The sequence below is a fragment of the Giraffa tippelskirchi genome, chromosome 2, assembly GCF_054371585.1.
Source record: "Giraffa tippelskirchi isolate mGirTip1 chromosome 2, T2T-mGirTip1v1.2.pri, whole genome shotgun sequence".
In the NCBI taxonomy this organism is placed as follows: Eukaryota; Metazoa; Chordata; class Mammalia; order Artiodactyla; family Giraffidae; genus Giraffa; species Giraffa tippelskirchi.
In genome coordinates this window covers 56,144,611-56,158,836 of record NC_137276.1, presented here as the reverse complement: position 1 = coordinate 56,158,836, position 14,226 = coordinate 56,144,611, and the positions used below count along the sequence as shown (strand labels likewise).

Here is a 14,226-nt window from a genome sequence, read left to right as displayed (position 1 = left end):
GGCTTCCTGTTTCAATGTATCCTCTTCTTGCAGTCTTTTCACTGTACTGTTCGGCTCTCCACCTGTGAATAAAATGGATACCTGGAAAACTTCATCTTTGGGGAAACTATTACAAGCCAAGAGAACGCTGTTTTCATCATCAGCGCCAATCATACAGTGCAGGGAGGTGTATTGGGAGGCTGCCATCCTCAACCTCTCTGTCTTGGAGCTTGTAAACATCTTTCCGGTTTCCACTTTAGACCAGGAAATCTGGGAAGAGATGACTAGAGAGGTTTTGCACCATCAGCATAACGATGCTAATGCTGGCTCTCTACCCCCTCATCCCTCTTTCTTAGGCTGGTCCCACACTGCTCGAGACACAGGTACACAGGTGCCTCTCTATCCAAAGGAAGAGAAAAGAAAGAATTTTGTATACCAACTCGAATCGTTTAAAATGTTACCTTTCACAATCAGTTGTCCTGTGACGTGTGCACTTGCCCGTACATCTACATTTAGACAATATTTTAAAAGGTAAGTTATCACAAATCGGCTACGAGGGATCTGCCAGGTATAACTGCACACAGGTCTGTTTCACCAGCATCTCTTTTAGGAAGTCGGAGGGAAAGGGCTCTGCATCTAGCAGCGCCCGCCTTCACGCAGAGAAGCGCACAGACACCCTCCCACGCACACACACACCCTCGCTCTCTCGCCCCGCAGCGTCAGGCTCTGACCCCACTGCATCCGCAAGGAGAGGGGCTCACAATCCGCGGGTCGGGAGCTGCTTTTGCCACTTCCAAGTCGGGGTTTGCTTGGATCATTTATTTATCTTGTACCCGTTAAGAAACCACCATTGGGTGTTGGTGGGAGGCGCTACTCTGCCTGAAGCCCAGCCCGTCCGCCGCGGCTTCGCGCACACCGCACCCGCCTGCCTGCCAGCGCCCGCCTGGAGTCGCCTCCTGCCCCGGGTCCCTGTTTCCCGGGATCCCCGACGGGGTCTTCCGTTTCGCGTCTCCCACTTGGGAGTGTGAACGGGCAGGGGCGCCGGGCAGTGCTTCGAATCTTCTGCGGGCTGACGGGGTTCCCTCCGCGGCGGGTCGGACAGCACGCTCCGCGGGCGCCCAGTGCGTCCCCAGCCCCGGGCTCGCGGCGGCGCAGCTCGCTGGAGTTTGACTCTCTTGGGCAGCGGCGCCGACGCCGAGCCGCAGGCGGCGGGAGCGAGGCGAGCCCGGCCGCTCGCCCTCCGCGCTGTGCTCGGATTGGTCTCTCACAGACAGTGCTGGCCGAGGGTTGGCTGCGGGCCGGCTGAAGAACAGGTGCACCTTGCCGCCCGGACTCGCGGAGCAGCCGCCGAGGAACGCGGCGCGGCGGGCCAGGCGTGCGGCGGCGGCCAGGCCGGCCCCCTGTGTCGGAATGCGGCTCTCCAGCGCCCGGTGTGCCGCGGGCGGCCGGCTCGGCCCCTGAAGGCGGCGCGAGGCCCAGAGGCGGCACGGGCGGGCGCCCGGGGGAGCGGGCCGGGTGCGGCGCCCGGAGGATGCTGGCGCGGCTGGAGCGCTTGCAGGCGGCGGGCAGCAGCAGCAGCAACAGCAGCAGCAGACGCGGGGCCCCGGCGCGCAGGAGGCCGCTTGGCGGGCAGCAGACGCGCCCCGCCGCTCCCTGACCGGCCGGCGGTGCCGGGGGCCCGTCTCGCCCCTCTTCCGCGCTCCTCGCCGCCCCCTCCCAGGCCCGCGTCCCCTCCCCCTCTCCTCTCCTCCCCGCCCGCCGCCCGCCTCTCGGGGGGAGGGGCGTGGGGGCAGGGAGCCGATTTGCATGCGGCCGCCGCGGCCGCTGCCTGCGCCCGAGCCCGCCGCCGCCGCCGGAGCCCGCGCCCGCGCCCGGCCCGCGCGGCCCCATGCCTCTGGCGCGGCCCTCGGGGGGGCGAAGGTGAAGACCGGCTCCTAGGATGAGTGAAGGGGCGGCCGCTGCCTCGCCACCTGGAGCCGCTTCGGCAGCCGCCGCCTCGGCCGAGGAGGGCACCGCGGCGGCTGCGGCGGCGGCGGCGGCGGCGGCGGCGGGCGGGGGCCCGGACGGCGGCGGCGAAGGGGCGGCCGAACCCCCCCGGGAGTTACGCTGTAGCGACTGCATCGTGTGGAACCGGCAGCAGACGTGGCTGTGCGTGGTGCCTCTGTTCATCGGCTTCATCGGCCTGGGGCTGAGCCTCATGCTGCTCAAATGGATCGTGGTGGGCTCCGTCAAAGAATACGTGCCCACCGACCTGGTGGACTCCAAGGGGATGGGCCAGGACCCCTTCTTCCTTTCCAAGCCCAGCTCCTTCCCCAAGGCCATGGAGACCACCACCACGACCACCTCCACCACGTCCCCCGCAACCCCCTTCGCCGGCGGTGCCGCCTCTTCCAGGACGCCCAACCGGATTAGCACCCGCCTGACTACCATCACGCGGGCTCCCACTCGCTTCCCCGGGCACCGGGTGCCCATCCGGGCCAGCCCGCGCTCCACCACGGCACGGAACACTGCGGTCCCCCCGACGGTCTTGTCCACGACAGCCCCTTTCTTTAGTAGCAGCACTCTGGGCTCCCGACCCCCGGTGCCAGGAACCCCCAGTACCCAGGCCATGCCCTCCTGGCCCACTGCGGCATACGCTACCTCCTCCTACCTTCACGATTCTACTCCCTCCTGGACTCTGTCTCCTTTTCAAGATGCTGCCTCCTCCTCTTCCTCCTCGTCCTCCTCCTCTACCACCACCACCACCACGCCAGAAACTAGCACCAGCCCCAAATTTCGTAAGTAAACACTGTCTGAACTCTGATTTACTACTGAGTTTCCATTCTGCCCTCCTGCTGTCTTTTTCCCTCGCCGCTTCTAGCATCCTTCATCCCCCTCCCCCCCGCCCCCGCCCCCGCCCCCGCCCCGGATTGGAACATAGAGTGAGAGAATTAAAACTGGCCACAGGAGAGGAAAAAGGTGCCGTCCTTTTGCCCTGTGAGGGGAAAAGGTGGAATGAAGCAGAGGGAGATTGTCAGCCAGGCTCCACGGGCCCTACTTCACTGGGTCCCAGATGAGAACTAATTCCCTTCAAGGGGTTAAAGCCAGTGCGATCCCTCTTCACTGCAGACCTGCTGTCGAGTTCTGGGATCCAGCTCCTGGTGAGAGCTAGGGAGGGACGGAGGGCCTTCCCCAAAGGACGGAGCCCTTTCCCGGCATGTAGGAAGCAGTGGCACTGACCGACTTTAAACCGCAGAGGGAAGTTGTGCCCGTGTGGGGGTGGGCTGGGGGTTGTGTGTGGTCATTTGATGGAGATGTTGGTACAGTGAAGCTGTAGATACTTCCAGCAGCCCTGACCCGGGCAGGGACCAGGAAGGGTTAATTAGAAGCCATTGTGGGAGGTAGGGAAAGGAGGCGATCCATGGCGGAGGGCTAAACTGATAACCGCCTACCCTGCCCGTGGACGTTCCAAGGTGTAGAAAAGGATTCTGTCTGCCGAGAGTGAGTTAACTAAGGGGAATTATGAAGGGAGCCCTGCGGAGCTGCCTTCTCTCTGGGAGGAGGAGTCTTTTCAGCTCTGCCAAGCATTTGCTTTGTTCGTTTCCCAAAGGTGGGGTGTGAACCTCGTCTCCCCTCCCTTATGCCTGAAAAATTTAGGCAAAATGGGACAGAGTTCCCTGCACTCAAGGATGAGAAAATCCAACTCCTTTGAAACAGGTCACTCTTTGAATATAGCTTCTTCAGCCTTGTCTCAGTTGCTGCCAGCACTGGTCAGTTACCCCAGGCATGAGAGCTTTCTGCCTCTCTGGGAGGTGTGTATTTCCTCTGTATCTTTTTAAATGTTTCAGATGACTAATTGACTTCCCACCACTCTCCCACTACTCCACCTCCTTCTTATTCTAAGGAAATTTTAGGCAGCCTCTTAACCTGACTGTGGATCAGGATCTGAGAACAGTTTGTGCAACCTGTGAAGGTTATTTAGGACAAACCCCCCCAGCCTGCCAGTTCAAGTTCTAGGCAAGGCATTTTTCCCAAAACTGCCTGGCTGTGCCTTCCTTATATTGTGTTTCTGTTTTGAGCCACAGCATCTGGAGGAAAAGTAAGAGTGCTCATCATTAACTCTTGAGTAGGAATACCAAGCTTCCAGTCATCTGGGAAATTTCATTTCCCTGACCTATGGTTTTACCTGGGGTGGTATTTAACCTTTGAAACTTTTTTTGGATTCGTTGAGGATAAAGTCCAAGGAGAGACATTCCTGATGTTTTTACTCTGCTTTGGGAAAAAAATAGGCTAAAAAGATAAATTGGGAGACAGGGAGGAGAGGGGAAGGAAGAGAATCTGCCACAAAGCAGAATGGCAGGCAAGCCGGTAACTTGCTGCTTCTCTCTCCTTTGGCTGAAGCAGTCATTTTTGAGAGCACATTTTCTCAGGAGGTGTGTAGAGGCTTCTCTCAGCAAATCTAGCTGCTTGAGTTTGGTGGATGGGTAAAGGACGTGCAAGTGTATGTGTGAACATTCAGTGGATTGAAAATAGACGCGTTTATCCTGGAGACCCCAGGTTTTTTTTTTTTTTTGTCTCTTCTTTTGATGCAGTTGATATAAATAATGGAGTATGGGTATACTTCTCATTTTTGTGTGTATGTCGGGGGAGGGTTGCATACAGGGGATATTTCATGTTCTTTCTCAATTGATTTCCTTGCTTTCCATTCTGGAGGTCTTTAAAGAAAAGCCCAAGGTAATTATTTCTACCCCTCCACGCTCCCTTCCTACATTCAGTAGAAAGGAATGGCAGTGTGTTTAATAAATAATGATTATTGACAGGGCTCTCAGCCCTAAGGAAAAGGGAGGGGGGAACCTGTAAATGGTGTCAATGTTCACTTAGACATATAAGCAGTATTTGTTATATGTGTATCTGAGGTTCAGCTCCTGGTCTTTTTTAAACCTCCAGCAAAGAGTTGAATTAAGGGATTTACAAGTATGGAAATCCAGCAGAAACTGACCTGCTTTGTCTGTATCAACAAGGGAAATGAAAGGAAGATTATGTAGTTTCCATAAAAGATGAGTTTAAATAGGCAGGTTGTATGGTAATTTAAAGAAAAAGGATAATTTAATTATTTTTTGAGTACAAGATTGCGGGGTGATTAACAAAAGGAAATAAAGGTTTCATTTGAGGGATCATCAACACTGCTGAAGAATGGCCTGAATATCTTGCATTAATATTTTTCACTTGTTTTGATTATGTCACCAAAGTTCCCAGGAGAGAAAGTCCCCTTTTTTTCTAGCTCCTACCTTTAGACTTCAGTAGATGCTTTTTCTTTGCTTTTTTTTTCAAATGAAAGTCATGGGTTGTATTGTAGCCCCCGAAGACAGCTGACAGTGATGCTTTTTTTTTCTTGAGACTGTCTCACAAATTCTGAAATTGCCAGGGTCTATGCTTTTGAATTGAACACAAGGCTTGTATAAAATGAGTCTTTGTGTTCATCTTAGGTCAATCAGAAGGATCCTGTCTGTAAGGGCAGTGTAGCTCTTTGGAGTGGAAGAGACTGGTTCACTCTAGAATAAACACACTTGCAAATGAGTAATAGGAGTTTTGTAAGCAAAAGTTATATTTGCTATGGAAAGGCCCAGTTTAGGAGACTGTTTCTGATTTTCTTAGGATTAACAACCAAGAAAGCTTGAACTTGCAAGGTGGAGGAGGAGAGGGGCTTGGAAGTGAACTCTTCCCATTCTCCAACATTGAGAACTTGAGCCAGACCAAAACATTCTTCTATGTTGCTGGGGTCTCTTGGATTCCCAGGACTTTCTTTTCCTTCAGATGCTTTAAAAACAAATACCTTGAACATACTGCCTCTAAGAGATTATTTCCTACAAAATGTCTTTGCAGCTGTAAGTGTAGGGTTAGTTTGAAATTTTTTTAGTCCAAAGGGAGGTTTACTGCAGACAGTAGAGAGACAGTAATTTTGACCAGTGTATAAACATCCTTTTTGGGCACAATTGAATTGTATTTTCACACTTGAAATGCATACGTGTGTGTAGAATGTTGTCAGTGCAAATGTGGATTGTTGTTTTACTCAACAGAAAACACCCTTTAACAGATGTTTAACAGAAGACCAGATCTTGGCTAAATTCAAGTGCTAAAGACAACTACTTTTAATGGATTATTCTTTGGGTCATATTTGGAAGATATATAGCTAATTCCAGTGAGTAAGATCACAAATCTTGAATAGTATATTTAGTAGAGAAGTAAATGTAAAGTTTATCATTGATGTTTAAACATGGAAGGATGACAGTTTTAGTATAACCAAGTGTATTTAAATCAGACTTTACTCAAACATCATTTTGGAGCATTCCATTGATAACATTGACAGTTTTCTTATTTATTCTTTTTAAACATCTTCAGTCTTTCAGCAAGAGTACTCTGAGTTGCTTTATAAGCAGCCTCAGGTATAATTTGTTTAAAGTTACTCCTATGTTGTCTTTTATCCACATGAATTGGGGCCATTAAAGGAATTCCAGCATAGAAAGGATTCACCCCAACCATATGGGGTAACCACAGTGAGAGGATTCAGAGTTTGAGATCAATATTTCTTATGAAATCCAATTGAGAGGTTTTTTATGAGCACATGTTGCAGCTTGAGTACATTTTGATTTCCTCTGGCCTTAATACAGGATTATGAGACTTTTCTGCTTTAGTCAATTATGCTGTACATTTTACTCTTCAGACACTTATGTTGTGCTTCATGGTCCTAACAGGAAAAAAAGAGGGAGACAGGGGTGTGGGCATAGAATCGGTAAGGTTCTTTTTAGAACCATTTTTAATCTGGTCTCAGTGCCTTAAGGCTGTGGTTTCAGTCTTCCTCCTCCGTTCCTCATGACTGAGACAGAAGAGGTTGGGAGTGCTAAAGAGGGTTCCTTTTGCATGCTTGATTGGTGAATGCAGACATCTCTTGTCTGTGCGATTTCCCGGATAGCCTTTTTTTTTTTTTTTTAAACACAGTGTGGATCTACATGTTTGTCAGAAAGAAAAACAAAAACTTCAAAACAAGCTGGTGTGTGGCAGCTTCTCTCTTTACTTTTGATTGGTAAAGCAACCAATGTTTCTACATCCAGGTTAAGCCATTGTCAAGTGTTGGTGCCTAGTTGGAAAGCAGTGCCATCCTAGGAGGTCTAGTGTTTAGAGGAACAAGCTCGCTCTTCCTCTCTGACATGCTTTCTCAGCTCCTCCTCATCTACACACCACAATGAAAAGAAGGATGATTTTCATCTACCTTCTTATGTAGAAATTCTTTCCGCCTAACCTCTCATATCCAGTGCCAAACATATCTGAATATTCTATCTGAGGTGTAGAAAATGGAACATGAAAGCTGGCCCTGAAATATATAAGAGCAAAGAAAGAACCATAAATCTAAGTCTGAAAAGTGAATTTGAATTGCTTGTGAATAGAACTAGAATTCACTTTTCTCTCCATGAACCTGTTTTTATCTTCAGACTTTTGTGTTGGGTGAGGCACAGAGCTGGTACTGCGTTGGCAAATACCACTGAGACATTTTTGGAGTCTAGAGATTTTACTTGTCTGTACTCAAAAAAGTGTTTCCTCCAGAACCATGTACATATAGAAGGCAGGAGGGAGAAAGAGACTCAATTTAAAGCTTTGTGATACCAGGATGGAAATGTACCTAAATCCATTCATGTGGTTATTAATGAAAGTCTTAGGACACATGGTTTGGTTTTGCATTTTTACAACTTTTTCTCTGAGGACGTATGGACTCCTGCCTTACCCAGTCTTTTATAGATTTGAATCATGGCTCTGTCTGAAGGCCCTTTACAGACTTTTGATTATTTTATCTTACTTTTTATTTCCTTAGCTTATCGTGTAAGCAGTAGTCATTACAAGAAATTTTCTTAGATATACTTAACCTTGCCATGTTCTTTCAAGTTGTTTTAAAAGTCAACCTTTTTGGTAAGCCGTGTTTGACTAGGTTGATATAGAAAGTTAAGGGAAAACATTATACCTATTTATGCAATTGAGTTAGCAAACTGTCTTGGTATTTTTTTTTAATTAAAAATTTTTTTTGAAGATTCAGAAAACTTGATGGAAAACTAATGACCATTTATTGTCCCACACAGATTGATATACAAATCATACTGATTTTGACAGTACCTATTATCTGATTCCATAAAACAATTAATTGTAGAATTGAACATGCACTATTATATCCATTCTTTGTTTTCATAATGTCATGTTTTGATTTTAAAATTTATTTTAATGAATATTAAATGTTGATTGGGGTATTACTATGCTGGTGGTTAATTGGTTAATTTAAAACATCTATAAAAGTATCTGTTTAAAAAACAGAAAAATAAAACTTTAAATGAACTTAAAAGTTCAAATATATACAACATTCATTCTCCCATACCTTGATGTAGGCATTTTTTAAAAAATTATATCTCTTAGTTTGAGTTTAGCATCTTTTTCCTTTTCTTTTCCATATGCTACTCTTCTAATTACTTGTTTCTTCTCCAAAGATACTGGTGAAAGAATTTAAACCAGATTTTTCGTTGATACTCTAATATCCCCCCTGCCCTGGAAATCTTTTATAGTTTTTTTTTTTCTTTTACAGTTTTTTTGCTCATATAATTCAAAGTAATTTTCTTTCCTTTTTTTCTCCCCAGCAACTCTCCATTTGGAGTTTCTTCAGAACATTCAGCTATAATTTAATAGAAACTACAATTATCTTTCATTTCCACAATCATATGTCATTGGCTTACATAAAATTTAACTAAATAACATAATTATAGTAAGAACAACTGGCATGAACAGGTTTGTTACTGACACTGAGTGTTGGTGAGCACACAACCTAAAAAGAAGTTGCAGAGAGGTATGCAGGTGTGTCCTTCAGGTTGGCTTGCTGGCTGTGACTTTCTCACAGTGCCGCGGCCCTGACAAAGTTCGTTACCCTGGAGTGGTGGCAGCCAGCTGGCTAAGGGTTGGGAAAGTATCCCCTTTGTAGGTAATAGTATTGTAAATGTAAGTCAGTCGTGACCATATATTTTAGAAACTTTACTGGGAGGGATAACGTCTGGAATAGAAGGGAAAAAAATCCAAAAAAACCCTGTAGCCTTGAATCCTGTGATAACTGTGAACCTCAAAGAACCAGTTTAATCTCCTGAATTTTAACTTCTTCTTCTGGGATAATGAGGGGGTGATGATAATAACCTGCTTCATATACTGCTTCTAAAAGAGCCTATAAGCTGCAAATACTCAACTGTTTTTGTGTCAAGAGAGATGGAAAATGGATAGGCTAGGTATTTTCATCCAAGACCACATCAGACCATTGAATTCAGCTGAAATGTTGGAGCTCATTTGCTACCTGACTTGAGGAATCTCCCATTACAGTGAGGGATGATTATGCCTGCATGTCCCTGGATCTCTCCTGTGCTCCTCTCTGGTACCCTGGCACACACAGTAGAATATGGTGTAGAAATCTCCCTCGAATCATCCTGAAAGCTTAGTCACAAACTGGAACCCACCATTTCTCATCCTTTGCTTGGTAGATAGTTTTGTAGTCTGTTTTGCACGTATGTTTCTCTGAGAGAGGAACTGAAATTTGAGAGAAAATGAGAGAGATTGTTGAACTATAATTATCTGGAAATCTGAAACCCACAAAATTCTGAAAATTTTTGATGGAACAAAGGATGCCCTTATGGCTCCTTTTTGTTCCCTTCCCACACTGTCTTATTGTCATTGAATCTTTGGAATTTAGAGAGCATGTTAGTAAAAACATGTGATATCTGCATTGCATTATCTTCCCCCTCTTAATTTAGGAGTTATTGTGGTTTAAGTTCCAGAGGATTAATGGGTTGCTTGCGCATCAAGAGCTCTTTTAGATAGATGCTTTTGTACTTTAGGGAACTTTAATATTAACATTTTGAAAACATCTTGCTTCAAGTCTGTGTTTGTTGGAAACTTCATCCTGAATTATATTTCACAGGATTACTTCTTTTTGTTATGAGCCGTTATTTTTCAAGACAGGTTGGTGATTGTACATAAATCATAGCTTGCCATTTCCAGGCATAAAAAGAGGCTAGTAAAAAACAAGCCTGCAAACTGAATTCAGAATTTAGTTTAATAATAGAAGTCTAGCAGCGTACAATGATGATTTTGTCTTTGAGGACTTTTCCTAGACATGATAGTGTGTATCATGGATGCAGTATACACTGTAAGAGCAAGAAAAGAAATCTTCTATATCTATGCAACTGCTTTAGCAGTGATACACTATAGCCAGGATTATGAGAAGAGACTTTTCTTGTTAGCTTTTTATGTTATGTTGAAGTATAGTCAGTTAACAATGTTATAATAGTTTCAGGTGGACAGCAAAGGAACTCAGCCATATATATTCATTTATCTATTCTCCCCAAGCTCCCCTTCCATCCACGCTGCCATATCACGTTGAGCAGAGTTCCTGTGCTATACAGTAGGACCTTGTTGCTTATCCCTTTTAAATATAGCAGGGTGTACATGTCGATCCGAAACTCTTTAACTGTCCCTTCTCCTCATCCTTCCCAGTCTGGTAGCCGTAAGTTCATTCTAAATCTGTGAGTGAGAAGAGAATTTTTATGCTAAGCATTTGATAAGAATTCTTCAGGATATTAGCCTACTTCCTAAGATACCCTTCCATGATTACATATGGCCACTGGCCTGCTCTTCCAGTCAATTGCCAGGGAGTTAGAATTTCACTAAGAGAAAATCACTCTGTCATCATTTTGGGAGCAGACTCTAATTGATTTCTGTGCTTTGAATTTTACTTTCAGAAATGGGAAAGATGTCTTGACAGAATCTCAGTCTTAGAAGGGGCTTGAGAATACAGGAAAGAATACTCAGAGCTGTCATTTGTGGAATTTTACTGTGTGCCAGGAGGGTTCACACTTACATATTTTGCCTTATATGTTTATTGAAACAAGGATTGAAAGACAATCATCTAGGCCTATAGCATAGTCTGATTATCTGAATTATGCAGGTTAATTGAGCTGGGCTTAGATTGGTTGTATAATTTGCCTAGGACATACGTAAGTGGCATCGTTTTGAAAAATCAGGAACATAGGAAGATCATTTTACAGGTAATCTCTTCCTACTTCAAATCCTAAGACATTGACACAGGGTTGATATATCATGCTCATTATCTCTTTCAAGCCCTTAGCTCAGAGCCAGTGACATTTGCCATTTTTAACTGTGTAAATGGCATATCTGCTCATACCTGTTCTTTGCTATAGTAAAGGGAGCCTTTGTAACCAGAGAAATTGCCCTGGTTTCCAGTCCAAGGAGAAATTTAGGATGTATTTCAAGAAAGAAAAAGAATGTGTTCCTCTAAACTTCTGTTCCTTGATCTTAACTCTCTTATTTCCTCCTGTGGCTGCTTGTAGGTGATTCAATAGAACAATGACAGAAAATAGTTACAGACTTTATTTCTCTGCTTCCTGAAATTTAGCCAAAATTTTCTTCTCTGCTCACTCTAAACTTGCTTTTGATTGCAGTAGTTACTGCATTGTATGCTGAGAGTGGCCCATGGAAATGTGTCCGGGAGCCTTTGGAGTAATAGACTTGAGGCTTAAAATACCTACCCTACCAAGTAAATGTTGGATGTTGCGCACATATAGTGTTTCCCACAGAGCATCTGAATTCCCTCCTGGAACTATCCTGCAAGGTACCCACCATTGCCTAGACTGCATTACTAAGAAGTTTGGTGAGACCTTGATGGTCTGCCAAGAGTACCAACAACTGGACCCAGTCATTACTTACTTGTTTGACTTTGCTATGTACCAAGGATCCCTAAGAACAAATATCCTGAAAGTTAAAATGAAAAATGATTGGGATTTCCTACTCATAAAAAGAAAACAGAAATAGATCAAATACTATGATAAAGTTACAGAGTTTTCGAATAGCTGTGCAGATGGGTAAAGTGAAAGTCTTAATTGTTCAGTCATGTCCGACTCTTTGCAACCCCATGGACTGTAGCCTGTGAGGCTCCTCTTTGTCGGTGGGATTTCCCAGGCCAGAATAGTGGAGTGGGTTGCTGTTCCCTTCTGCAGGGGATCCTCCCAACCCAGAGATGGAACCCAGGTCTCCCGCATTGTGGGCACATTCTTTACCATCTGAGCCACCAGGGAGTTTTTATGCTGAAGGGCAGGAGTGCTGTAATGTCAGGAAGCCTGTGTTGTCAAAATCCCAAAGAATGTGAATGAATCCCATAGACTAAGAATGACGACTGCACTCATAAAGAAGAGAGGAAATGAGATTGCTTACCCCAAAATTATTGTTAACCAAGAGTTTTTATCAGCATGATGACAAAATCTAGACTCTGGGATAGAAAAGTGAAAATGTGGTATAGAAATGTTTATATTAAACACTGTCTTGACTGAATTCCATTTAATTGAGTTTTCTGTATGAGACTCTCTTCTGTATTAAAAAAAACTGACAAATGCTCCCTTTTAATGCTGGACATCCACAACTGGTAGGGCTTCTGCCTTCAAGAAATGAGAGATATATTTACCAAGTGTTAGTTGTATATTAGCTCCTCACAAACCTATTTATGCTGGTTGTTCTTGTTACTGTAATTAGGTAATGTATTTAAATAATATTCAAAGCTATAAATTAATTGTGGTTTATATTAGAACTAGGTTGATTACTTTGGATACACTCCATAAAGATAAGTTACTTAAAAAATGCTTGTTGAATAAGTTGTGGGCAAGTTTAAGAGAAAATACATATGTCGTAAGAAATATGCACTTGGATTGTTTTATATGCAGCTTTAACTTCTCATTCCTCAGTGAATTCCTCAGTAGATATTTGCAGTATGGTTTTTCACAAGAAAGGTAACCAAAATTTTTTCAGTGAAAAGCTTTGAATATAACAACCAAATATTTGGCAAGTGAATGTACATCTATAAGTTTTAGGTGCAAATAAAAGAAATAAGATAAATTTTACTTTACCCATGTGATAGATTTACAAAGCCATTAAATTATATTTTTTAGTTATTTTAAATATACTACAAAATATTTAACCTTTGGGTAGAAAATTATATAAGATGCCAGTTATATAGAGCTACATCAATTATTAATAATAGATTTAATAAATAGTAACTGTAATCAAGGGAAGTATACAGAATTGTTAATGCTAATGATTTCTGGATTGTGGAATAGGAAGGTCATTTAATTTACTGTACTTTGCTGTAGTTTCTAAGTTTTATTTAATGGTCATGAATTATCTCTCTAATTAGAAGTTATTAAGCTTTTGATAAAGTGAAGAATAAAATCCATGAATCAATTCAGTTGTTGGTCATGGTTCTGTAAAGATTTTTTCTAGTCTAAGAGTTTGTGTCTTCATTGATGGTGTCAGCATTAAAGTGTTGTCTGAGCTGAGTTGCTGTGAAATGCAGATGTGAAGAAATACAAACAAATTTCATTGCTCATGGGGAATAATGCCTTATTGAAGGCAGTGTCTTACCCTGGACCTTGGATTATTAGTCTTGATCTTATGAGGATAAAAAAAGTAATATTTTTACTGTATTACTTACTGGCTTTTGCAGCTTGCCAAAGTTGGGCAGTCTTTAGTAGTATTGCTAAGGATGGATATAACCTATAGAAATCAACCAATTGTGGGCATACTAACCAATTACCTGATCTATTTTAAGGATGAAATGACAGGAAAATGAAAAGGCTAATTTGTAGCACTGGGTCTTATAAGAGAGGACTTAGGTCAGATACTAACAGGTGGGATGACCAATTCAAAGCTTTATTGGATACTGTAATCCTCTCAATGAATCATATGGTGTTTATTCACATGATAAAGTTAGATGGTTGTCTACAGATAGAACAATTCCATAGGCCAGTGGAAAGGGGTGATTTGTAGGACACCTGGTCTTTAATTTGATCATGAGTTGTGCTCAGAGTCTTTTAAGATAGCTCACAAATATTGATACTTTGGTGAGCAAAAAGAGAATAAAAAGTGATTCTGTGTATATAATATTAAACATTAGGAGTCAAGATAATGACTGGAAGGAAACTCAAGATATGGGATTTGGGGGGTAGTGGGAAAATACTAAGGATCAGGGTACTAATCTTGTAGGTGAGCTTTGTTCACCACTGTTCATCAAGCTGCATGCTTATGATTTGTGCACTTTTTGTATACATCATTACAAACTCGATTGTATAAAAGACATCTTTCAAAACACTCCTTTGACCAACACTTAATATGCCCAGGGTGGTAACCTGA

The 14,226-nt window shown here is 43.7% G+C and overlaps 1 protein-coding gene and 1 long non-coding RNA gene across 2 annotated transcripts in view; both read left to right on the top strand.

Moving 5' to 3' along the window:
• Positions 1–1,918: 1,918 nt before the first annotated feature.
• NRG3 (neuregulin 3) overlaps positions 1,919–14,226 on the top strand; it is a 1,196,705-nt gene continuing 1,184,397 nt past the window's right edge. The window contains exon 1 of the mRNA XM_081563517.1: positions 1,919–2,756. Within this exon, the coding sequence (XP_081419643.1) occupies positions 1,919–2,756 (838 nt within the window). The remainder of the gene's footprint in view (positions 2,757–14,226) is intronic.
• Positions 2,881–6,991, top strand: LOC145535166 (uncharacterized). Its single transcript, XR_014075327.1, has 2 exons — positions 2,881–3,119; positions 6,036–6,991. It is a non-coding gene; the product is annotated as an uncharacterized LOC145535166 (long non-coding RNA).